The sequence below is a fragment of the Gossypium hirsutum genome, chromosome D11, assembly GCF_007990345.1.
Source record: "Gossypium hirsutum isolate 1008001.06 chromosome D11, Gossypium_hirsutum_v2.1, whole genome shotgun sequence".
Classification (NCBI taxonomy): domain Eukaryota; kingdom Viridiplantae; phylum Streptophyta; class Magnoliopsida; order Malvales; family Malvaceae; genus Gossypium; species Gossypium hirsutum.
In genome coordinates, this window is record NC_053447.1 from 62,468,332 (window position 1) to 62,493,093 (window position 24,762).

A 24,762-nucleotide genomic window follows, 5' to 3' on the forward strand; every position below is an offset into this window, starting at 1 on the left:
GAGTTCTTCATGGCCGGCCCGGGCTAATATAAAATTTAGATCCGTTTTTTAGATTTTAATTTGGTCTGAAAAATGGGTTTAAAATTTTATTTAAACTCGACTCAGATAAAAATGTTAAAATTTAAGTTTGGCCCAATCCATCCATATTAAATTTTTTATATTATTATTTTTATATAAAAATAAATTTAAAAAATATAGCACGTCAAATACACTAAAAATATTAAAATAAATATTTTTCAACAAATGATAACAAAATAATGAAAAAATAGTAGCATTAAAAAATGGACCTTTTTTGTCCAAGTTTATTTTCTGGACCTATATTTTTATCCTAACCTTTCCATTTTTCGGAAGGGATAGACAAGCCTGCTGAGTGACCTAGTATATAATAATAATTTTAACAAATATAAAACGTAATAATAAGACACATTATATTTTTAAAATGAAAATATATATTCAAATATTGATAACAATATTATTGGGAGATAATTACAAATCTCGAAAAAGTTATTTTATATATTATAAGATGAGAAATAAAGATAACTTCGATTGAGTCGACCCGGTTTAGATGGTTCCAATTTTCCTTTTGATTTCTGATATCGGTTAATTTCAATTTTGAATTTCAAAATCGTTTAAATTAAAAATTAACCCACTTAACATATATATATTAAACCCAAACCCAATATCTCATAACCCATTTACCCCCAACGGGCCGTGGGCCAACCCAAAATCATAAATAAAAAAAAGAAAATAATTAAAAAGAAATCTTTTTCCTAAATAGTACTGACCCAAAAAAAGTAAAACTAAAACCCCAAAACAAAACCCCTGCTGTAGAAGTTACGTCCGTCGGCCTCTCAACTCCTCACTTCTGCCTCGTCATCGTTGCCGGTCGGCCGTCGACCTATTCTCCTCATCTCTTTCCGTCGGTTGTCGGTCGGAGTAAGGGCTCTCTCGTTTTCGCACTGGTCAGCCAGTTAACGGACGCCTCTCTCAGTCATTCAATTCTCGGTTCTAAGGTGATTTCTAGGGTTTATTTGTTCTTTCTAATCATGTTTGCAGAGATCTGTGGAGGTTTCCTTTGTGTTGCAGTATTTTTAGTATGAATACATAGTGTATATTTCCCTGTTGGTATATTGATTGGTTATAACTTATAAGCAGAAACTATTGCATTTTTCTTCTCTTCATTGAGTATTTTTAGTATATTGATCGGTCATAACTTTTTTTTTGATAATGCTGATCATCTTTTGCTATCATTATTTTATCATGTTTGAAAAAAAAATTAAAGGAAAATGATCTCGGTTCGGTTGGTTGGCCGACTGAACCGACCAAAACTAACTCGGGTCGGTTTTTCGGTTCTCCCCCAAAGTCTGTTTGGTTTCAGTTCCATAAAATGGGGAAGCCGGTTAAGTCAGTTTTCGGTTTTCTGCACCGAACCGGCTAATTGCTCACCCCTACTGAGTCAGGACACAGTAGCGTAGTTTAGAAGTTGAAACTAAAACCCTGGTATTCTACTACAGTGACCACTGGACATTGAGTTGGGCACAGTGGAGGTTTTGACTAAATATTGAAGACATTGACATTTCAGGATGATGGTGGCGGGGACTGAGGTTCCTGTCATTGGTAGCGACTCCATAAAATGGATTGACCTCACGATTCCTTCATCCATCAACCACATTGACAATGGTGGGTTCGCTCCTCCCACGGCGGATTCCGCCTCCGCCACCTACATCGATGGAGATGATTCTTTCTATCTCATTTGGTAAGTGTTTTCTTCTCTACATTAGTTCATCAACGTAACCTTTATGATTTCTTTTTCTTTTGATAAATTCTTATTCATATAATTTTTGCAATCCATCAGCCAAATCCATATGGCTCAATCGAATGTTCTGGAAATCTTCAAGCTCTCGCAGGAATTCCCTCACAACACTGGGCTCCGCCTTAGTTTCTCTCACCCACTCTCGGCTTTCGCTCTTGTTAGCGCCTTTCCAACCAAGTCACACTACTTGCTTTATACCATAACTATCTCCGGGATTGCTTACTTCATTAAACTTTCCAAGGACTTGACTTCCATTTTCTCCAGGGACGAACTTATAGAGCTTGATGTGCGTGCTTATTCTAATTGTAATGAGCCAATTACTTGTATGGCAGCGAACCTTGGATGTCTTTTGCTTGGGAGAAATGATGGATCTGTTACATGCTTCCAACTTGGCTCGCTTCACCAAACTGCTCCTGGTATCTAATCTTTTTACAGCTCATTCTTATTTTGTTATGTTATGGTTGTTATCACATGTAAAACTTTCTGACTCTTAACTTTCTCAATTTAGGTTTTGTATCTGAACTGCGTGATGATTCAGGGGTTAGCCTAGGTCGCTTGTGGGGTTTCATGTCAAGGTATCTTTTTTTCTACTTTGAGTAAATATATATATGTCCATTGTGCAAAAAGTATTGTACTCATCTGGGAATGTATATTTACTAAGCTTGCCTGTTTTAATGATCTATATTTGGCAAAAATTCAGTATGAATCATCAAAATGTGCTTTTAGGCTGTCTTTGAAATTTTGAATCATGGGAAAAATGTGAAGACATTGAAATGTATTAAATGTGAAAGAATTGAAAGTATAATATATGGGAGAAAACATTTTCCAATCTTGTTTGAGTCTGAAGGGAAAATGAGAGAATAAACTAAGAGACTAATTAAAGGAAAAGGAATCCAGTTTTTTCTTTTAAAATACTGTTTCCATCTTGTTTTCTTGTTCATTTTCCTTCACTTTTTTTCTAACATCCAAATTAGCATTAATTTTCTTTATCAAGTGTGATTTGGCTTATGTAGTGTTCGTTTGCATGTTGTCTGAAAAGCTTAAAATTATGGTTGGACAAGATGAATAGGTCTAGTGTTTTACCGTAAACCTGCTATAGTTATAAATGGTTTACTCTCTGTACCTCCAAAAAACTTCTTCTGAATCAACTTTCGTATTGGTTCTTGTTCCATCTCATTGATGGTGGCAGCTACTAGAGTTGTCTACTAACTTCCATACCACAAGTCTTAGGATCTTGGTGGATGCCCAAGGATTGCGTTGGAGAGAGTTTTGGAGTGAGAACTTTTTCTTCTAATTGATATTCTCAGTAAGTTAATTTTCACTGGTATTAGGATTCAATATAGTGCGTATGATAGTCCTGTTAGGAATAGGTTTCTTACTAAACTCTAACCAGGAGTTAGATACAAGCGAGTGTGTATGGATGAATGGATTTGACACGGTTTGACCTAACCCATAATCCAACATAGCTGGAAAAGGTTAAACTTATGTTTTGAATTTTATGCTTGATTTGATTATATCTGTGTCACAATCATTGTTTTCTCTTCTAATATAGGTCAATTTTGCTCATCTGTCATGCAGGGGGAGGGGTGTTGGGGCTGTGCAGGATTTAATAATAAAAGAGATTCTTGGGAAAAAAGTTGTATTTGTGCTTCATCATGATGGGTTTTTACGAGCATGGGATCTTTTATCTCGCAACAAAATATTAAGTCATGCAATGACTGTGCCAACATCACTTGAAGGTTACCTCTACCACTTGACTTCACCATTCTTCTGTAACTATGTCTTAACTTTCATCATGTCCCTTCTCTAAATGTTCCTGTTTTATGGCTTCTCAAGCAATAGGTTCTCCTCCTTGCAAGGAGAATGGCTTTCCTTTAACCTTTGTAATAAAACATAATGCTGACTGGAAGCCTTTTGTGAGAGGGGGAGCAGCAGGAATATTTCACTTGATCTATTAATTCATTGTAGTTTTCATCTATTAATTGGTGAAAACCAGTGTAGTTTCCACCATAGAGGGACCGTTTTCTGATTGTTGAACACCCTATATTTGATATTTACATGTGCCAAATATCAGATTTATACAGTGTCATATGAAATGACCTTTGAAGAAGGGGTTCAACATTTATATGCCTTTAATGTACTCTGGTGAGAGTATGTGCTTAGAATTTTGTTGCTTGCCTCAGGTCTTATTTTTTCAATTTTCTGTTGGCAATGCCAAGTTAAGCCTTCTTGATGGGTGGTTGTTTGAAAGAGGTATTTAATGGAAATAGACCATCTTAATGAAATGTTTTATTGGTGAAATCTGCTGAGTGGCAATAATTAGAAACCATACAAGCCTAAGAATAAGGGGTGCATGACCAAAGGTGTTTAGTTTGTATATATATAACCTTGCCAGGCCTTGGGAGTCACTTTAGATTCCAAATTAACTAGTGGGAGAATCTTTACGATCAATTTCCGTCTCTACCACTTGACCTATGGAATGTATTGAGCACTTCACTGTGAATAGGATATATGAAATGACACTGGGGCTCAATACTTGTGGAGGATTGTTCTAAATTTTGGTAAAACAGGATTAAATTTGTTAAAATAAACTTACCTTTGTAAGTTGAAGATTTGGTTAGATTATATTTAGTTCAATTGAGTATGTAGTGCTGGTTAGCTTCTAGAAAACCAGCCAATTGAGTGTAAACTAATGTTATTGTTTTACTACGTACACTGCATGAAACTCCCTATCTTAAAAGCACAATAAGATCCAATGGACTGAAATTGAGGCCAAAACTGGGAAATGGGAAATGACCAAAGTAGTCATGAACGCCAAGATAGTACTTGACTTTTAATTATTGTATGAATGACCTCTTAACCCTCAAGGGTGCTTACCCTTGGGCCTAAAGGTTTTAATTTATTAAAGAACACGTGACTTAAACCTTTAAATTTCCTAGAGTATGATTCTCTAACTATGGTATCCATGTCTATTGCTATTCATCTGTTGGTCAGTGAACAATGAAAAGATTTTATACGGTGCAATATTAATTGTAATGATGTGACATTATTGGTAAAGCTAGCAAGGGTTGGGTTCCTTGATTTAGAGGATTAGTTTGACAGGTTTCTGAACCGTTTCGTGCCAGTGATAAATAAATAGATGGTAACTATGCTTGAAATATTAGTTATTTTGCAATTGTGGTGGTGCAGTGTTGCCAAGCTATGCGCCTAGGTGAAGCACACTTTAAGTGTGCGCAATTAAGTGTTCTTTGGTTCCCCTAGTTTTTAATTTCTTGTGTTGGCTATCTTTGATTGTTAAATAAGGACAGTTGTAGCTCTACTTATAGGAATAATAAATCAAAATAGTTGATGCGCAATGAAGGCTGAAATAGGGAAATCTTGGAAATTTGTTTGATGGCAATAGTTGTGATAGTTCTTAACCTTTGGAACAACATTAGACTATCTATTTCAGTGAGGTCTTTATTGTTTATTAACAAAACCATATCTTTCAATTTATTATTTATATTTTAATAGATGGATTTCCTTTATTTTTTCATGCATATATTTATTATCTTTAGAAATTTGCACTGTACCTACTTGGCCTAGTGTGCCTAATGCCTTTTATAACACTAGTCATTTGTCAAATGGAAGTGGAGACAAGCGTTAGAGTTTTATCTTGTGCTTTATGGTTTAGAATGAGCATTGTAGTTGTTCACTAAAGTTTGAAGTTATAGCAGAGGCTACATATCATCATCAATAGTTGTGTATGTTGAAGACATAGTTGTAAATAGCATTATTTAGGAAATTTCCTTTTATATAATTGTAGTTGATATTTTAGGAACAACTAGCCTTTTAATTCTTGTAATGATCCAGATGTGTTTGATTATTGATGGTCTTCCAATGTCATCTATTGTAGCTGCATTATGTTTTTATCCTTAATAGTCATTATCTAGTAATTTTCAAAACCTTAAAATTTAAAGATATGGCTTATTTGTTTTACTCATGCATTTTTCACTTCATTTCCATTGTAGTTTATATATAGATTGGTTATTCTTCTAAGTTTAATTGGAGCTTTTGGGGTACTTGTAATTAAAAAAAATTTCCACTATCTGAAGGAATAACCAAGGTTGTTCTGAAACACGATCTCTCCAACATCCACTTCTAAAGGATGTTCTTGGCGGCCTAAAATTACACTGTGGACTTTCTTTAATATTTATGAGCTTTTTCTTATCTAAAGTACATTTCCCATGTTTTTTTGTATCTTGTAATTGCAGGAGCTACATCAACAAGGTTATGGTTGGGTGAATATAATAGTGATTCAAGCATTGTTCCTTTGGCCATCTTGTATAAGAGTACGTTGGTATGTATTTCTGAATTAACTCTAGTTGTCCAGATTTATTTCTAAGCAAATATGTTATCGCATTTCTCTCTGCCCTACTTAATTGTTGAAGTGCACAATCACATATTTATAACTTGTTACAGATATTAGTCACACTTGAACCTCCTAGAAACTTAGTAAACATCTGAAAACTGATCTATGGATCTCTCTTAGCTTGTTTGAATCTCATTTTTTGAAATCCCTTTTCTCTAATTATGGCACAAATCATCATGCTTGGTTTATTCATGAAAAATTGGATTTGGAAGCAATGTTTATGGTTACTCAGTTGTCACTTTTGAGGTCACTAGGCCGCAAATAAAACTCTTATTTTCCCCCCAAATCAATTGGCAACTAGTATGACTGTATGGGCCATGCGTTTACCCTCTGATTCTGGTCAGGGCTTTAGCTTTTGGTAGTAGTACGTGTCTTACTGTTACAAGATACTAAATTTTCATGGATAAGGTCTAAAGTTACCACTAAATATAAGATGATAGATAAAATTTACTGCTTATATTTGAAGGATGCAATATTGTAATGTACTTTTTAGTTTTGTCCAGAAATGGTCGAAGTAAATGGGTAAAATAACATTATGATTGGAAATAAAGAATTAGTCTACCGAATATTTTATTGTTAACCTTTGGCCATTTTGAATTAAATAAAAAGGTACAGTGGTAACTGGTAAGTTTGCATTTGTTCAAAGATAGATGGTAAATGATCCTTTACCTTAACTAGAGTGGCCTTATCCCAAATATCAACCATCTAATATAAAATAAATCTTTATCAATGACCTGTCATAAGGATTCCTTCCCAATCTGCATCAAGATAATCCTAAGTCTAGTTTAGCTGTAATTCTCATTGATTGTACGACATCCTAAAGCTCCCTTGAGAAGCCTCAAAATGTGTATTAGTGCATCCATATCATTAGTTAGTGGAGAATCAAGAAACTAACTAACTTCACTGAGTGCAAAAGAAATGTCTGTCCAAGTAACTATCTAATAGTTTAACTTCTGAACTAATTTGTGAAATTGCCTTGGATCAAATATCAACTTTTGTCAACTACATGTTTGTTGGATCTATTACTTTGGATCCTTGAATTCTGTTACGCATAGTTTGTTTATTCGAAAGGTATGCCAAACGGGATTGAGCTGCCTTGATTTCCAAGAAATGTTTTGGTGTCCCAATTCCTTTGTTTGGAGTTTACTTCGCAAGAACTACTTCAACTCTTGTATTCCAACACTCATCACCTGTTATGACAATATCATTTGCATAAACACTTGACAATAATTTACCTGGGTACTGTTCTTTCTTAGCTCATTGAAGAACATTGAGAACCAAAAACTCACGAAGTAGGACATGCAAATGTTTTAAACTAGAAAGATGGTTGCTATGGGTCATTATAGTTCATCCTTATCATCCTAGAAAATAATAAAAAATACATGCTGCAGGACTACTGACTGCGATAAAAATACGATAGGTGATGGTTTTGAGTGAGAAGCTAATAGATGTTCAGATGATGATGAAGTGGCTGGTGATGGAGCTTGACAAAAGAAATGAAACGCAAGTGAATTATAAGATCCAACGGCATTGAAATGATATTTTTGGGGATTGTGGTCCATTGGTTTTCTTATAGATTAAGCTAAAGGGCTAGGTACTTGTTATGGGCATTGGCTTCTTTGAGTAGGATGTTCGCCTTAAGTTAAATGGATTTTAAGAATTCTATTCCATTTAGTTTCAGATAAGTGTTAGATCTTTTGGTGGTGGTGTTGTTATTTTATTTAGTTATTTGGAATTTAGAAAAATTGATTGAGAATATTATTTGTTGTGTTCTCCTATGTATTTTCCATTGATGCATGCTCATTTGGCTTGTTCTCCAATGAAAATGTGGAAAACATTTTCCCAAAACAAATGGAGCCTAAGTTTCTAATTTTATATTGTTAATACTGTTCACATAAAATAGTGCCAGTAACTTGTTCTACCTTTTGCTTCAATATTGATTGATTTCTTGGTTTACTTTTAAGGAAGTTAGCATGGAGGTGATTTATGTTTATGGTCTCTGCTGTTCTACGGGGGACAGGATCTCCTTGTCTGTAGACTCTTCAGGAAAAAATTTTCCTGTGGATGAGGTAACAAACAGGTTTTCCATTTGTTGCTCCATATCTCCCTCTCTTTTTCTGTTTTTGGTAAACATTCGCTTAAAATTGACATGTTAAATACTTTTCTGGATATCTCATTGTTTCAATTTTGTCAGGGGGGATGCATTGATGTCAAACTTACGTCAGACAAGATCTGGATATTAAAGGATAATGGATTGGCGTATCACCACCTTTTCAATAGTACAAATATGTGAGATTTAACATGCCTAACCAATGAAAGGTCTTTACTATTGCATGGTTCTACCATAATTATTGTGCTGTATGATTTTGCAGCACACCTGGTTAGACATAGTGTGGCTATAATTGTTGAAGCATATTGAATTCAAGGATATGGTTGTTATATGTGTCCCCTACTTTCATAATTCGTGGTCTGTGTCTTTGTTTATACATTTAGCATAAGTACTTACTATCATGGATAGGGATAAAATACATACAAACTATCTAGAATTGTTAATTGGGCGGGTCAGGTTGGTTTTGGGCTGGGTTAATCTAATCTAGGTCAATTTGGGTTATAAATTTTTTGGCTTATTTCAAGTTCAGGTTATTTTGGATTTGAGTTAGTTTCGTGTTCAGATCATTTGGGTTTGTCAATTGGTTTTTTCAAGTCAGGTGTCTTGGGTTCATGTCTTTTCGGATTACTTGTTTGGGTCATATTGGGCTCAATTTAATTGGGATTTTCAAGTCGGGTATCTTGGGTTCATGTAATTTTGGGTTACTTGTTCGGGTCATATCGGGTTCAGGTTATTGGGCTTGGGTCATTTTTTTGTTTGGATTGTTTTAAGGTCTGGTGGGCAGGATCGAGTTGTTGATTTTGTATGGTCAAATCAAGTTGTGTTGGGTTTTCGGGTTTGGGACAGAGTTGGCAAGTCTAAAACAAACACATATTGGTGCTGTAGTGATTTTGCTTAGCAATTTTGTGGTTCCTAATTTTTTTCCGAAACCTTTCTTCTAGGGAAGAAGCATACTGCTATGCTTTACAAGAAGAATTTATTGCAGACCAGCTGTTTCAAAGTTCAGAACACACTTCAGATGATCTTATATCAATAATTAGTTCAATTTTGTCATCTGGAAAGGTTCTCTCATCAATGTTTCTTTCTTATACTTCTATGGATTTTTATTTATTTATTTATGTTCTTTGACTGCCAAGTGCATAGTATTTGTCTCATTCAAAGTTTGTCCACAGCTTCTGAATAGGACATAGCTTCTTACTTTAGCCGCTTTTATATTGAAAATAGAAGTAAATCAACCATGCATTTGTTCTACTTCTCCTTTCAGTTCTTTGCTGTGCATGGTGTGATTTTCATTTTTTATTTACTTGTCTTTGTACTGAACAGAAATGTTTGTGAGAGGTATGTTGCTTATTACATCCTTTCAACCTTTGCAGGATCAGATTGTGCCATTTGTATCTTCTATTTTCTTACGCAGGCTTCTTCATCCTGGGGTTTACCATAATAAAGTTCTTCGTTCAACTTTTCTAGATTACAGCAAGCACTGGACTGATAATGAATTTCAGTCATTAACTGTGGACGGACTCAAAAAGGAGATTCTTTCACTTGTTGAACATGAGGTTTTCTTTGCTTCATTGCTTTAGTTGTTGTTCCTCTGGCTACTTTTATGTTCTCTGGATAGCTGATCTAACTTTTGACTTTTTTTGTCAGAGTATGGCTGAAAGTCCTATATCTATATTTCGAGGGTGGAAAAATTTTTGTTGTCGCTATTTTCAATACTGGTGTAAAAAGAATGCTCCGTATGCATTGATTATACAGTCCACCTCAGGTGCTGTTGGTCTAATCAGAAAACATTCTGTCTCTTTGTTCCGTAGTTTGGAAAATACTGAGCTGCTTACTGATGGTATGATGGAGATCCTTGCTTTTTGTGAAATACAGTATTGAACTGGGTTTATACACAGCATGGACTTATTTTAACTGTTTAAATACATACTCTCTTGTTTTTGTATTCTGCTAGGGCCGTCAGAAGATATTGGTGATCTTGCTAGCTTTGGATTGGATTTATTTAATGACAACTCTGATCGCGAGATTCTTTTTGAAGTTCTCAGATGTGTCGTAAACATCAGCCAACAGTTGGGAAAAACTGCTTCTTTTGTCTTTTATGAATCATTTGTTGGAAGACAGAGTATCTCATCTGAAGAGATTATTCCTCGCTTGCTGAAGATTTTAGGAGCTGGATATGGTCCATCAACAAGAGCAGGCTATTTATCTGGTCTTGGATCTGATGTTGCTTTGGAGAGGGAACAGAGAGATCATAAAAATCTAAGAAAATTCTCTGTTGACATGCTTTTATCACTTCATGATCTTTGCAAAAAAGCTGCCTCATGGAGAAAAATCTTGGATGTCATAGAGAGTTATCTACAATTTCTTGTCCCTAAAAAATTTACACAGAATTCAGGTGCTGAAACATTATCTTGTCTCAACAATTCCATCTTGGTTCAGGCTTCCTGCCAGATTGCAAAGGTGATGTTTGAGTATGCATTGGACATCCTTCTTTTTGTAAGCTATCTGATGAGCATTGGTGGGCAGGTGAGTTATTCCTTGTTATACTTGATTCTATATTAATTTGTTATGAAAGAAAATAAATTGGATACATGTCCATGCTTTTCTATGTTTGTGTCAGACTTGGTCATAGTTCCATATCGAAGGGAATATACCAAATTATGCATCTTTTGAAGGGGAAAATCTGGTATTAGGGGAATTCTGAGTCGTGACATGGTTATATGTGATCATGTTAAAGTTTATATTGACCTATGTTGCTCAGTATTGTGTCAAATGACACGATCCTGGACATGGACATGATATGGGATCTGTGCCTGACGCAGGTAAACAATGCCACCAACTTGGTAGCAGAGGTTTGTTTGGTATTAGTTTCATTAGTGTTTTCCTAAATTGCGCTTGCATTGGGTAGCCTATATGCTGGAAATCTAAAAAGAGTGAGAAAAAGATAACAGAGAGAAGTCTGATATTGCAAATTCAAAAAGAAAGAAGATAATAATGGGAAGACATACAAAGAAAGAAGGGGGAGAATGAGAAGGATTAGTGGAATGAGGCGTTGCTGGAAAGTGAGAGTAAATTGCAGCTGTGGAAAGATGTTGTAGTGGATGAAGATTGCAGAACTGGAAAGGTGATGCACAAAGGGGGACAAGTTATGGAAAAAAATGTAGGGTTCTTGAAGTTAAATCTTAAGAATAGTGGCTTATGGGCCTTGGGCTATCTGGGCCCAAGATAAATGATAAAGCCTTTGATACCAAATTTTGATACTCAAAATGGTCGGGTCCCTTCCAGTACTTTTCCTTCCATTACTATTTAATACAACTTTTATCATCTTGTGCGTCATTCATGTAGGATAAGGAAAAGAATAGTAGTAAATAGGTCAAGCCTTTCTTCATACCAAATTTTGGTGGTTTTTACTGATAGCGGTGAATAAAACTTATTAAAAAGGACATTGTATATGCTTCCTAGTTTTGACTTCAGTCAACTTTTGAGAGGACAGTAAGCACAAGCATTTGTGAGATTTGAGTACAGTATTTCTATGAAGATATCATTCTTGTTTTGAACTGTCTCCTTTCTTAACAGTTAGTAGTAGATTATATATTTATATGTTAACATTGTGTACTCTTGATAGTTTAGGCACCCTTTAAGAGGAATTTACCGCTACCAAGTCTGACTTTTGGAAGCATTATATCTATATCAATATTTTTCTCATGTTAAAATATCACCTTCTTAAACTAATCTTTTGGTTTATATTATGTGCAAAATGAGTTGAGTTGTTTATTTAGTCTTCTTTGTTTGACATATTGTCTTTCCCTTTTACAAGTGAAAACCATTATTTGCAACTTGCCCAAAATATAAGTACTCAAGTCAGATTCTTGACTTTGTGTGCATATTTATACATTTATCTTGTTGTCTCTTTACGCAGAATATGAATTTTATTTTTTATTTTTTTTGAATCTGTTGAGTTTTAGATATGTTAAAGTTTTTTTTAATACAGATTAACTTGGTGCATGATGACATAACTAGAATACAAGTTGACTTGGTTCCGATGATTGAAGAAATTATTTCTGAGTGGCTTATCATTCTTGTTTTCTGCACAACACCATCAGAATCCCCTGCAATTGAAGATTTCAGTTCTCAACTTTCATTGCTGCAGATTGGTAAGTTTCTTATGGTTTCTGCTTATTTGCTTTAGCTAATCGGAACTGTTACATACTATGGTATGGAGAGAGGAATTTGTTATTACTTACTGGTTGGCTTGATTGGTTTCTGTTCTTGTTAATGTTTCAGATAATAAGATCAATAAAAGATCATGGAGGGAGAAACTTGGGAAATGTGATTTCACATTAGCCTCTTTACTTCTACTAAATAATCAAAGTTCCTCTGGATATGAGAGACATCTTTCTTTGGGATGCCTCCTTAATCCACATGAAATTATTACCTCAGTGCAGAAGTTTGCTAGCTGGATAGTATGGGGAAATACTGGGGACGTTTCTTCTTCCTTCTTGAGGCGCTCAACTGAATTAGCAATTGTCCTTCTTAGGAATGGCCAATATGATGCCGTTGAGGTTTGTCATTCATTTCTCACGATTGTGACTTTTTACATTAAAATATATAGTATCTGAGAGTTTATCTAAAATTCATATCCTGCCTTGTTTTTTGGGGGCCAAAATTTTTACCCTGTCAAAGTACCTACTTGCTATTTTTGAGGCCAATGCAAGAAGGGAGAGGATATTCAGAAGTATTCAAGATACTAGTGGTGATTGGTGCTTACTTCAACATCTCCTTGGATGCTGTCTTGTTGCTCAAACTCAGCGTGGGTTACATGGAGTTCTGAAAGGAAGGAAAGTCGGTGAAGCTGTTAGCTGTTTCTTCAGGTAATTAGTAATTTAGTCATATCCTGGTCCTCCATTTTAATGCTACTTCATCTTTCTGATTTTGAACCTATTTTCCTCTTAATTCCATTTTATAAATATTTTAACTTCCTATACTTTTTAGCCTTGAAGTATAAACAGTTGAAATTCTATAATATTAACTTACAAGTATTTCAATATTCTTAGAATTGAAAATTTTATTAACTATAGCAATTGATATAAATACCACACCTTTACCAAAGGGTGATGATAAGTTATACCTTTCATCCTTTTAAATTAATTTCTATTATATTAGAAGTAAATTTCTCCTATGAAAGTAATGCAGTGCAATACAAGTCTTTCTTATCTCCAAAATAAGTCCTATCATTGATGAATATTTATAGTTAACAATGTAAACAGGAGTTGGAGCCTGTTTGGATTTGCTTTGAGTATTCAAAATTGTCTTTTACAGGCTTTTCCTCGTTTGTTAAGACTTGGTCATTTTATTTATGTCTCAACTGAGTTGGCACTGCTTTGTCCTATGCAGAGCTGCATCAGGAGAAGGAGCTTCACAGGCCTTGCAGAGTTTGTCTGATGAAGCAGGGTTGCCATATCTTGGTTTTAGTAAGTTCATCTGTAGAATATTGTTGTTTCCTAGAAAAAAGCTGGACAATTTAATTTCTTGCGCAAATAGATGATTTTAAAATTTTCTGGTTCAGATGGTCATGTATCTGCTGCATGGAAGCTTCATTACTATCAATGGGTAATGCAGTTATTTGAGCAATATAACATTAGCGAGGGTGCTTGCCAATTTGCTCTTGCTGCACTGGAGCAAGTTGATGATCTTGGCCTTGGAGGTGATGGCTTTGAGAGAGATTCATCTAATGAATCCACTACTACCATCAAAGGACGTCTTTGGGCAAATGTTTTCAAGTTTACTTTAGATCTTAATCTTCTGAATGATGCATACTGTGCAATAATTTCCAATCCAGATGAAGAGAGCAAGTACATCTGCTTAAGGCGCTTTGTTATTGTTCTTTATGAATGTGGAGCAATAAAGGTTCTTTTATATATCCCACTTTTTGTTTGTTCCAGTTATTCTGCCTCGGTTCAGTGTCATGCATATTTTGTCATGGCTTGCATGTGGTTACTTACAAGCTCAATTAAAGCACAATGCTTGATGAGTAGTTTCGATGCCATTAACAGCATCCTAAGAACAAAAATCATAAAAGAATTTAGTAAAGCAAGAATTGACATTTCTTTTTGTTTGAAAATAAAGGTGTTGAAGCGAAATAGAAATTAAGGAAAGGATTCATGATAGTTATCAGCTGTAAAGGATGTAAATTTCTGTAGGGAATTGCAACTTTCCTTCTTGCTGTTTTTACCATTTTGCTTGCTCTGCATCACGGATCGGCATCTTCATTTACCATACTTATTCTTGCAGTGCTTGCTGTATTATTTATTTGGTCATTTATATTCTGTGCCTGTGGGTAATAAATCAGTTGACATGTTACTTATTGGGAACTTGTTCTCCTTTTTCATGGCAGATACTCTGCAATGGTCAATTGCCCTTAATTGGTTTGGCAGACAAGGTTGAGCGAGAACTTGCATGGAAGGTATGTAATACTTTCTAGGAGGTGTTATCTTTACGGCTGCTTCTTGATTTTATTTTCTTGCAGACTGATCTCTTAGGCATCCTTTTATGCTGTAATTTGTAGGCGGAGCGTACGGATATCTTGGCAAAGCCAAATCCATACAAATTGCTTTATGCATTTGAAATTCACAGGCATAATTGGCGAAAGGCAGCTAGTTACATGTATCTATATTCTGCTCGATTACGAACTGATACAGTTCAGAAAGATCAGCAGCATATGTCAATTACACTGCAGGAGAGGCTGAATGCACTCTCTGCTGCTGTTAATGCCCTGCAGCTTGTCCATCCTGCTTATGCTTGGATTGATGCCTTGCCTGAGGGATATTCTCTTCGGAATGAGCATTACCCACATAAAAAGGCTAAAACAACAGTGAAAGAACAGTGTAATTATTACATCTACAAAGAGCTTTATTATTCTGTGATATTCTCATTTTGTTGTCATCAGAAGAAGCATGCTCTTAATCTTATCATTATAGGAAAAATGAACCTATTCGATAGTTTGATTATGTCTATGTATGTGCTCAGTTCTCCAATCAGTTTCAAATCTGTGCGTGACCTTATTCAGTGTTGTCAAGGTGTGTGCCTTAGTATTATTCAACAAAAATGCCTCAGACACTTCCAAGCAAGGCCCTTTTGATTAGGCACACGGGTGTGTGCCTTGGCATGCTTTTATGTATCGCGATAGGCATAAAAAATTCCCTCCTGATTGAAGTTCCCTTTAATTTCTTTTATTTTTCATGTTTCTCATTTCATATATCTTTACTAGTATGAAAAAGATCATGTCAAACCATGTACTTCTCCATATTTGAGCATTCAGCAACAGACATTGACTATAAGGAAATCATGCCTATTGATCAATAAAAACATTGCATGTTCTGTAGATAAAACTAGACCATACTTTAGAGTTTACTATATATTTTAAGCTTTATATATTATATATAGTCAGACTTGCAAAAACTACGTACATATATTACGCTTCACTTCAGTCAGGCTAGTGCTTTTTTTGCGCCTAGCACCTGGACTGCACTTTGTGGTCTTGATGACGCTGACCTTATTAATATCTCCTTCTTTCTTCTGCAGCTGTTAATGATGTGCCATCTCAGAGGCTGCAATTTTGCATTGATATTGAGAAACTTGAATATGAGATTGTGCTAACATCAGCAGAATATCAGCTTTCACTGGCAAACATAAAGTGGACATATTCTGGTAATTTTCTTTTTCTTTTTCTGAGAGTACTTCATTTATTAATGCTTGTGACGTTTAATTATCATTTTATGGTTGTTGTTGACTACCAACTCTGTAAATAATTAAGATATAGGTGTAAATAAGCAAGATTGCACTCCAGCGAGAGGTGTTCATGGGCTTGGCCAGGTTTGGTTTTGGTTTAAGCATGATATTAACACTCTTTATGCTTGCTCAAGCCAAGTTTAAAATTTTGCCCAAGCTTGTCTATATTTGTAGATGGCTAACCCAAGCTCATTTTAGCCTGTGCATATTTTTTTAAAATCTTTTTTGAAAAAAAAAATTATATTATTTTTAATTTATCATTTAATAATTTTATATATTTTTTCATTTATGAAAAATTTATATATAGGCAACTTAACCTTTTTTTAATGTTTACATTATGGTATTGTATATTATTATAGATTTAATTTTTATGTGTTATATTAGAAAAAATGGGTAGGGTCGGGCTTAGGCCTTGAATGTTTGAGCTTGAGCTTGGCTCATTTTTTAAATGTGCCTAGTTTTCTTGCCCAACCCCATTTTCCAGTCCAAATATTTTTGCCCTGACCCTCCCAAATTTTGAGCAGGTTTTCGGGTTTGGACAGGTAGCCTGGCCCAGCCCTTGAACAGGTTTAACTCCAACCAATTCAACCAAACAAGAGAATTTGACATAACCAGTAATTTGCTAAGTAATCTAAATAGGGGTAATCGTATTACCAAAGTTAATCAAACAATATCCAAATGAAATGCTCCCTTAGGGTTTGTTTCGAGTGCCAAGATTGTTAACTCTTGGAGTCTTAAGTATTTCCTTTAAAGTCCTATTTGGAATACTTAGAATAGTTCTTAGGATTAGGGTTGATAGTAGCCTAGATAGTTATCCATGTACTCTTCTTTTGTGGACAGATTATGATGAGAATTCTTAGTATTGTTGCTATTTTTACGTGTGATGCAATCAATTTTAGGTTTGATCTCCTAAGGAACCCTCATAGTGAGGCGGAGGTTTTCTTTCTTCTTAGTTATGGTCAAGCAATCAAGCAGTCAAGCAACTCTAATCTTGGAACTAAGAAATATTGTGTTTCTTTATGTAGTTTTACCTATCTTAATTATTTTAGATTGTTATATTTTACCCTTGCCCTCCAATCACTCTTGTATTCTGAAGTGGCACAGTCTAAACAGATATCTAATCAGACTAATTTTTTTTAGTGTCTTATTTAGGGTGCCTTTCCTGAATAAGACATTCAAAGCTGAATAGTTTATGCTTTTGATGCTATCCTAGTTTCAGTATACAAACTATTAAGGGCAAACAAGTTGTTTTCCATTTCCATTTGACTCGGTTTCAGAAAATTAGTCTTTCATGTTCAGAATTCTCATGGGCTAAATTGCTTGAGTAAATTATTCTTCCAGGTTGGAAGATCTCATGAGCTACTTTATTTTTTCTTTTCATTTTAAAAGAAAAATAAATTTTCTACTTTTAGCTGTTGAGTTATTTGTTTTGTACATTTTTTAAGTCGTTTATTTTTTGGGTTTTTTTTCTCACTTTTTTGGAGTTATGTGAGTAAACGAAAATAAGGGTTCGTTTCTTTCCTTGTTTTAAATGAATAAGAGAAAGGAAATTGGTAGGATTATCAAAATCAATTGTTTGGTTATGGAGTGGAAAGGAAAGGAAAGAAGGAGAATGAGAAAATTTTCTAGTTATACCTTCTTAGCAAAATAATAATGTAAACGATAGATATATTTGGTACACAGGGTACGATGTGTAGTTCTTAATATATTAGAAAGCTAAAATAATTTTATCTCAAACACTAAAATCCAAATGTAACATTTACTTTGTTGGCAGCATTTTAAGTAATAAACGCAATATACATATTTCATAAAGATCTAAGAGAAAAATTTTGTAACATGTCCCGTTGTCTATACATGTCCCACTATGTCATCACATTTCCTCCTTTTCCCACATCAACCCAGCAAAACCATTTTCATTTTCATCCCTTGTACATGGACTTGAAGCTTCTATATGCTTTTTCCTTTTACATGTTGAGAACTCCCTTACGTGCACCATGTGATGGCCCATGTATTGTTATTTTACTTATAACTTTTGGTTCTTATATTGTAAGTTTCAGTCAGGAACACAATTCAACTTTAGACACAAAAAGGTTCTTGTTGCCATGAAAGCAAGAATTTCAGTATATAACCTTTTCTCTTTTCCTTCCCTCACCTTCCCTCTAGCTTTCGATGGGAAATGGCAGGACTCTTCCTTTTCCTTCCTTTTATTTCATTGATTACCGAGCAAGGGAAAGGGTTCACTCTTTTCTTTCCCTCCCTTCCTTCCAATCTGAACTCCTCCAAAACTTGTGGCTTAGTAGTTTTAGGCTTATGTAAATGTTGTGACATGCTTCACCTTATGCCTTTTTCCTTTTTAAAGGTCTAATAAATGTACTCAAATGGGTGGTTTGTATATCAGTTGTTTCTGTTATGGATGTGACATATTTCTGTAAAGATGTGCGGGTTTAGTAATGATAAGATTTGTTGATGGTTGACCAATAAAGAGTTTCAGGTGTTTGGTATTCTGAGAGGTTCTCTGTTTGTGGAATTGTTTGATTTCTTTGGGGGAGTATTTGAAAGATGAAAGAGCCATGAAAGTCAGTTAGGTTGTTTGGACACTAGCTTGAGGTACAACCTTTTGTGTATCATTTTAAAGCAGAGCAAGTTATTGCTCGTCTAAGAACATTAGCACTAGTGGGCAGTATTTAAAATTTAGTCTTATAGCTTGGAAGGTTCTAGTTGCTCTGCATTTAAATTGGCTTGGGTAATTTGGGGTACACCGTATAATTGTTGCTTTTCTACATGCTTGGAAAGGCACTTTTGAAGAAAAGGAGTTCTTGGATGATTTAGCTTAGTATAGTTTGTAGAGAACGGCCTGGTAGGTATGAACGGATAAGGCTGCTATTATTGTTTTTAATATTTTTATGCAAATTGAGAAGTTCATTATATTTTTTTCTCCATTAATTTGGGTTTTGAGATGGTTTTGTTTTCTCATTCTTATTTCAATTTTAGGTGTATGCTCTTGTATACAGATGGTGTACTATGCTTATGATATTAATAAATGGTTTTTGTTTGAAAGAAAAGTGAAAAAACTGGATTCTCCATCTCAATTTTTGTTGAGTGGAGCTTTTATTATGCACTTCTAATAGTCACTTCTTTTTGGATGATTTCTTAAACTTTTAATTGCTTTCCAGGGATCGGAAAAGCCCCATCAGATCTGGTTGAGCTTCTAGTCCTAACTAATTTATATGACACGGCCTTCAGCGTTATTTTAAAATTCTGGAAGGATTCAGAACTGAAGAGGTGGAAATATTTACCCTTCTGCTGCTTCATTGTTTCTCCTGGTGGTAATATGTGCTTCTGGTATGTCTGTTGACCTTTACTTGATGGTTCTTTTTGGTCAGGGAACTGGAAAAGATCTTCTCTGCTATTGCATTGAAGTGCTGCCCTAGTACGGTTAGCTCGTCTTGGACTAGGTAAAATCAGTTGTCCTTTCCACATCATATGTTTCACATTTTCCTTCTTTTGATTTGCCTATGAAGCAATTAATCTTCATTACATAATGTGGCTTTACCTTTTTGATTGAATTTAGATCGCAGAGTCTATTATTGACTTCATCCAAAGATGAAGTGGTTGTTCACGGTTCACCTGATATGGAGCTCACCAGTGAACAAACTAAGGCGAATTGTCACTGGGAAACTCTTGAGCACTATCTTGTTCGTATCTTCTGCCTGCTTCTATATTCTTTATTTTGTCTAGTTCTGAAATTTGTCGTATTTTGCTTGTTTCTTTTGCTACTTGCTTTTTGTCACCTTAATAAAATATTGCTAAAAGGCAAATGCAAATAGTAAAAAGTAAAACCATACTAAAAGAAATGAATAAATACAATCCCAATCTAACATGATTATTCTATATAATCATGCTTTTTGTTCAAAAAGTACTGATTTAGTTTTTAGTTATTCAAACACATTAATTGTTTTTTATTGCAATGCAGCACTTGATTTTTTCCATTGAATACAAGCAAATCATACTTAGTTTTAATTAAAGATAATATGAAAGAAAGGAAAATTGGCATCAAGGTTTTCAGATTGGGGGCCTAACATCAGAAATTATGGTTTAACCTAGGATAAAAATGATGCTAAAAGCGATGCTGGTTTCTCATGTAACAATTTTTCAAAATTGTTTTTCTTTTTAGTGCATGTGCTAGAGGTTGAGGTTGGTTATCAGTAGTCCTAGCGACTTTTGACATGACACACAAATGACATTTAAATGTGTATGGGTTTTATGTATTCGTGTTTCATGTCATAATTGTGTCGACACGCAAAGGGTCACAACTAATTTCCTTTTCTTGGGGTAAAATTCCTGAGTAATTTTGAATTGTGATAACGTTTAAAGATGTGGAGTAGTAATTACTTGTGTCAGGTTTTCTGAACTGACCATTGAAAGAATAAAGAACTCAAAAGCAACCTTAAAATTTTATCCTTGTTGCCCTTTTTGTTTTCCTTTTCTTAGCCTCTTTTTCCATCTAACACATCTGAGATGTTTATGCATTGCAGGAGAAGTACAAAAACTTTCATTCTAGATTGCCAGTAATAGTTGCTGAAACACTTCTTCGTACTGATCCTCACATTGAATTGCCTTTATGGCTGGTTAAAATGTTCAAGGTAATACTTCTACGCAGAAGATGAATCTTCAAAATCAGTTGCTCTCTTGATACAAGAAGCTGTGAATGGCAGAAGTTGCATGTTGCTAGTTTTGTATAGTGGTCTCTGCTATGTTTCTTTGACTCTCCGTATTCATCTATTTTCTTGTCAAGAAACAATATCATTTCTAAGATGTGAGATAGTATGATATAATATTCAGGCAAAAACCGTATGCATGGCCTATATTGGGCCTATTAAGATAACACAATAATACACAGGTATGAAAAGGAAAGAAAAAGGACAAGGCTGTAAGTTGATATATAATTGCTTCACATGAAAGTTCATCAAGCTAGTAAATTCATTCTTGTGAAAGCCATATCCAAGCAACCAAATATTCCTGGAATAATCGTTTTCTATTTGTTTTCTTTGAGATCGTATAAATGGTCTGGTAGGAGAAATACAAAAGACCAAGTAGGGAAAAAAAAGGAATGAAAAGAAAAAACCCCAAAATGGGTTTGAAAGTTTACCGTCAGCAACCATTTGTACCAGTTGAATTCAAGATAACTTTCTTTAAATGAATGTAGTTGATCTGCCTACAACTGTTTTTAATATTGTCTGGATTAATGTTTGCTTATTCTTAAACTTTTGCTTATCACATTCTGTCGGATTTGATTAGGAAAATCAGAGGGAAAGGCCTTGGGGAATGACTGGTCCAGAGCCAAGTTCAGCATCCTTGTTTCGACTATACGTTGATTATGGTCGATATACAGAAGCAACAAATCTGTTTCTTGAGTATGTAGAAGCGTTTGCATCAACAGTAAGTTACAAAATTTCGGTATTTGTCTGTTTTCCTTGATGCGTTTTTGTATATAGTGACTCTCCTAATGTCAGAAACATCCATGATATTTCAATCCATGTTTTACTTAGATATCTGACATCGCCCATTTTAGTCAAAAGTCACTGGAGTTGCAAGATGCATCTTCAAATCATCTTACAAAATTAGATCAGGACTCTCTGGTTGTGAAGAGATACAGGGAAGAGGATGGATCAATTGTGGATGCCTTTCTTTATTTGATGGTTAATAAATTGAAAGGAGGCAGCTATTTGTAACTGATATTTTATCAAATATGGTCCTAATGAGTGGGAATGACAGAAGGCCATACATGGGCAAGGAAATTGCACCCCTTTCCTCCCATTCCTACCTTGGTCAGTACGTTAGGAATGGTGACCTTGTTTCGTCAATATCCTCCCCCTTTTTTGTCAATAATAATAAAAATCCTTACCCTATTGGGATGGGGAGGTGGGTTGCTTGTTCGGTAATAGTCAACTGACATCCCTGCTAGTCAACCATGTTCTTTGCAGCTTTAGCTTCTACTTGTTTCCTAGTAAAAACAAGGAGTGGAAGATATCTGCCTTTAGGTGCAACCATGGAAAAACTTCTATTTATTTTTTATCATACAATTTTAGTTTTATTTTAAGGGGCAGGATATTAAAGTTTTGCATTTTTTGTAACTTAGTATATTCATGCAAGTTAATCAAGTTTAGATCATGCAAAGAGTTACTAGGACATCTTGTTGATTTTCTGACTATAGGATTGTGTGTGTGTGTGTGTGTGTGTGTGTATGTGTGTGTGTGTACTATAGAGTATCTACAATTATCATCGCTTTAAATTATATAAGTGATGGTTAGAGTTGTAACCGACCTGAGCTTAGTTCAAATAGAGAAAAGCTCAAGCTCGATTCAGAAGACACTATTTTTCCTTATTTGGAAGTCAGGGAAGGGGAATGTTTGGCATTTTCGGAGAACCTTTTGTCCTACTTTGAAATAGTTCTTCCCTCCCCTGTGAACATATTTATTTCACAGGCAATATGCATTACTGAACTGTTGCTTCTTTGTTTTTCCACAAATGCTATTAGCCGGTTCACATGTCCTCATATGCTTTCTTTTTGCTTTTGATCCTGATTTTTTTTTCTATTATCACGTATAATGTATTCACTCTACATTCTTACTTTCCAGTTTTAATGTCCATCGGGGCAAATTTGTTCTTAAAATTCTATTTTAATAGTGTATTTTCTAAAATTGTATTAATTTTATACCATTTCTCTATTCTACGAAGACTTTGCAACCACATATTGATTATGTTTAGTCTGATAGGAAAGAGCTCTTAAAGAACGTGAATCACAGAAGTCTTCTGAATCTGGTTGTTACCATGTCGGTTGATTCTACATCCGACTCCTAATGTTACATTGGAGATTTACCAAAAAACATTATGGAGTCCGAATGAAAAGTCAAATCACTAGGATTTTTTCGCAAATTATTGAACCACATTTTATGCTTTATGTATAGTTCTCTAAATACGAACCTGTTCATTTGTCTGTTACCAGTGAAAGTTGTACACTGCTAGTTTTGCTGATTGGTGTTACTGTTATATTTTTTTGCAGAGACCAGTAGACATAATTAATCGCAAAAGATCGTCTGCAGTATGGTTCCCATATAACACAGTAGAGCGGCTTTGGTGCCAACTAGAGGGGTTGATCAAATCAGGGCACATGGTTGACCAATCTGATAAGCTCAAAAGCCTACTGTATAGATCTTTACTAAATCATCTAAAGCAGGTAAGTTCTATTGAACGCTGGTGGCTGTTTTGGATTATATTTGTTTTTGGCTTTTCACTGCTGACCATTTGGCACAATTTCACTTGTTTTCAGCTGAAGGTGGATTCAGTTGATGCGGTTTCTTCTGCAGGCTAAAGAAAATTTCATCACATCTAAGGTAACATTTCGAACCATCATGCAGAATCCTTGAAAAACTTTGGTTTGGTTAGGGTTCTGATTGCAGCCCATAAACTCGTTGTAAAGAAAAATTACCAAAATTTTCCATGTTTTGTGTTTACCTTTCACAATTAGGTTCAAGTTTAGTGAATGCCAACTGATACAAATCTAGTGCCAAGCTTTTTTTTAAGAAAATCCAGTATTGGACAGACAAGTAAGAAATTTGTATGCACTAAAAAGTGACAATTGTAATCTTAGACAGGGACTTCAGCCACCTACCGTTTATCAATTATTTTTATTTGTTGTAAACTTGTAAGCCCGTTTAAAAAATTATATATTTGTGGTGTTCATGTATCTTTTCTTATATGTATTCATTTTTCTATACATTAATATGCATCCTATTCATTTTTCAATTTCGAATTATTGTGGTAGGCTGTGGAAATCTGGATTTGAGTTTTTTTACTTTTCTGGTACGTAAAAGATGACAATCCTCTCTTTAAAAGTAGTTTTATAAAAAAATTACAAATCAACTATAATTAAAATAAGGGAAAAGTGCAACAGCAATAATTAAATTTTAATTAAAATAACATTTTTTGAAAATTGTCAAATCAGTCACTTGAAGTCATTTTTCGTTAGACTTAATGTGACAGCTGAGTGGTTCGTTATGGTGTAATGTTAGACATGATTTGATGTGATGTGTAATTAATTTCTACCGTGTAATTAAAAAAATTAACTTAATGCGCAAAGTAAAAACGAATTAAAACTTGAGAAGAAACTGAGTAGGCAAAAATAATTTGGTTAAAGAAAAAAAAATCATTCAGTGAAAAGGGAGGCCATTGAAAATTTTAAGGAATCATCGGGGAGGGATTGGAAATATTCGAAATGGGAGAATTAATGTGCAAATTTTCAACATTGTTAGAATGGTTAATAGAAGAGAACCAATTAAGGTTGTTCCATCATTGTAATAGATAAGTTTATTTTGGATTTGAGTTATTTTTGGGTTTAAGGACATGGTTTTAGAATTGGATTTAATAACATTTCTAATTTAGGTTTTTGATTTTTTGAATTTGTTAGTGCAAATATGTTGCATTCGCCGGGTCTAACATGGGGTTATGCTTTTGTGCTATTAATTGTTTAAATTCTTGGGAACTGTCACAAGTTTTTTTTTTTTGTGTAAGCTATTGAAATTGGAATTTGTTTAAAAAATTGTTTAGGGTTGTAAGCTATTCGAATTTAATGGGAGTGAA

The 24,762-nt window shown here is 34.6% G+C and overlaps 1 protein-coding gene across 7 annotated transcripts; it reads left to right on the forward strand.

Moving 5' to 3' along the window:
* The first annotated feature begins 781 nt into the window (after window positions 1–781).
* On the forward strand, window positions 782–23,863 carry LOC107927272 (nuclear pore complex protein NUP160). Of its 7 annotated transcripts, none has more exons than XM_041104734.1 (28): window positions 782–1,013; window positions 1,515–1,756; window positions 1,856–2,229; window positions 2,322–2,388; window positions 3,392–3,552; window positions 6,067–6,152; window positions 8,189–8,293; window positions 8,419–8,513; window positions 9,276–9,396; window positions 9,708–9,890; window positions 9,982–10,174; window positions 10,289–10,860; window positions 12,326–12,488; window positions 12,619–12,896; window positions 13,018–13,205; window positions 13,729–13,805; window positions 13,901–14,241; window positions 14,729–14,797; window positions 14,900–15,218; window positions 15,916–16,041; window positions 19,296–19,404; window positions 19,506–19,577; window positions 19,694–19,817; window positions 20,658–20,765; window positions 21,421–21,561; window positions 23,186–23,359; window positions 23,453–23,516; window positions 23,651–23,863. In XM_041104734.1, the coding sequence occupies exons 2-27, from the start codon at window positions 1,584–1,586 to the stop codon at window positions 23,492–23,494; spliced, it is 4,461 nt and encodes a 1,486-aa protein (XP_040960668.1). In that variant the 5' UTR covers window positions 782–1,013; window positions 1,515–1,583; the 3' UTR covers window positions 23,495–23,516; window positions 23,651–23,863. The 7 variants fall into 7 exon arrangements, 6 of the variants coding, with proteins under 6 accessions (XP_040960668.1, XP_016713805.2, XP_040960671.1 ...); XM_041104736.1 differs by having other exon boundaries at window positions 785–1,013; window positions 1,583–1,756; XM_016858316.2 differs by having other exon boundaries at window positions 23,453–23,863.
* Window positions 23,864–24,762: the final 899 nt, after the last annotated feature.